At 65.1% G+C, this 1,694-nt stretch overlaps 1 protein-coding gene across 1 annotated transcript in view; it reads left to right on the top strand.

Annotated features, from left to right (window-relative positions):
• Positions 1-248: 248 nt before the first annotated feature.
• Positions 249-1,694, top strand: part of NGFR (nerve growth factor receptor) — a gene marked incomplete at its 3' end in the record, with an annotated part of 19,949 nt that continues 18,503 nt past the window's right edge. Inside the window, exon 1 of the mRNA XM_017740497.1 lies at positions 249-489. Coding sequence (XP_017595986.1) covers positions 264-489 — 226 coding nt within the window. The remainder of the gene's footprint in view (positions 490-1,694) is intronic.

The raw sequence follows: 1,694 nt of genomic DNA, 5'->3' as shown, positions 1-1,694 counted from the left end.
AAACCCTCCCCCGAGGCAGGAACGTCTCCTGTGCCATTCCCCAGGCTGGGAAGGGCTGAGCCCTCCGGGATGGCGCAGTGCCCTCACAGGAGGTGGCTCAGGCGAGGCACAAGGACAAACAGAGGCCACCCCACCCCAAACCCCCCCCGGGGGCTCTCCTGGCTCCCTCCAGCTGCAGAACTCAGCAGGATCTTTCCTGATGAGTGAATTTTGCCTGGAACAGTGCTTTTTTCCCCCCAGAATCTGTATTTTGCGTGAGTAGGATGTCCCCAGAGCAGGCCCTTCCCTGGGTGTCACATCATCCTCCGGCGACAGGAGTGACCTCCCGGCTCTGCTCTCTCCGCCAGGGACCCGCCTGGGGCTCCAAGGACAACTGTTTCTCCAAGCTGTTCACGGCCAGCGGGGAGTGCTGCCGGGCCTGCAACCTGGGCGAGGGCGTGGTGCAGCCCTGCGGGGTCAACCAGACCGTCTGCGAGCCCTGCCTGGACAGTGAGTACCCCCCGAGCCCCCCGGGGCTGCCACGGGGTCAGCGGGACTAGGGACAGGGGCTGGAGTCTCCCCAAGCATCTCCTTGTTCCCTCCTGGAAGCGTCACAGCATTCCCAGCTCACGCCTGTGCTGAGTCAGGCGGGGTTGGGGCTGGATTCTGGGGAAAGGGTTAATGAAAGTGGGATATTCTTCCCCCAAAATGGGGCTTGGGGCGCGGGGAGCGGCACAGCCCCAGAGCTGGGGCTGGACAGCGCTCTCAGGCACAGGGTGGGATTTGGGATGGGCCCTGTGCAGAGCAGGAGTGGATGATCCTTGCGGGTCGGGATATTCCCGGATTCCCCGAGCCGTGCACCAGCACCCGCGTTCCTCCAAAGATTCCCCCCGTCAATCCCTCCTCTCCCTGGGCTGGGATCTCTGATCAGCATCCACCTCCATAAAATCCCCCTTCCCATCCCGACTGACCCCGGATCCATCCCCAGGGATGCCTCCCCGTGAACCACCTTAATTATTTTACTTTTAAACCTCGAAAAGGCCACAAAACAGCAGCAAAACTGAGATGGGAGGGGCAGACCTCGGGAGGGAGGGGACGGCGCTCTCCAGGCCGGCTCCAGGCACGATTCCCGAGTCCAGCGCTCCATAAATGTCGGTGGGAGCCGCGAGCCGAGCGCGGCGGGAGCGCGGGCAGAGGAACCGGGCAGGGATCGCCGCTCAGACAATGCCGGGGCGGCAGCAGCGCTCTGCCCTCCCCAGGCACCGCCGGGAACCCTCCGGAGCGGGATCTGTCGGGAAAAGCGGTGCCAGCCCAGCCCGGGTGGCTCTGGGGAGGCGATGGGAGAGGGGGAAGGGCCGGAGCGGGGCTGGCGGGGAGAAGAGGAGGCAGAGGAGGCCGGAGGAGCGGAGCAGGGACAGAGCAGAGCCAGGGCAGCGCTAAAAATACCTCGGCGTCCTGCGGGATCGATGGACGGCGCTGCCTCCCTGCGCCCGGCCGGGAAACGGATCCCAGCCAGGGGCTGGATCCCACTGAGGGATGGATCCCACCAAAGGAAAACCCTCAGCTCTTCCCTGAGAGGGATTTTGGAGTGGGGAGGGAAGGAAACCTGCAAACACCGCAGCCGTCCCTTGCTGGGATGGGCAGAGGATCCCGGTGGCTCTGGATCCCCCTGGATCCCGCTGGATCCCGCTGGATCCCGCTGCCGCGGGCTGGGC

Source organism: Corvus brachyrhynchos, unplaced genomic scaffold, assembly GCF_000691975.1.
Source record: "Corvus brachyrhynchos isolate BGI_N302 unplaced genomic scaffold, ASM69197v1 scaffold47, whole genome shotgun sequence".
NCBI lineage: Eukaryota > Metazoa > Chordata > Aves > Passeriformes > Corvidae > Corvus > Corvus brachyrhynchos.
This window is presented reverse-complemented; position numbering and strand designations above follow the sequence as displayed.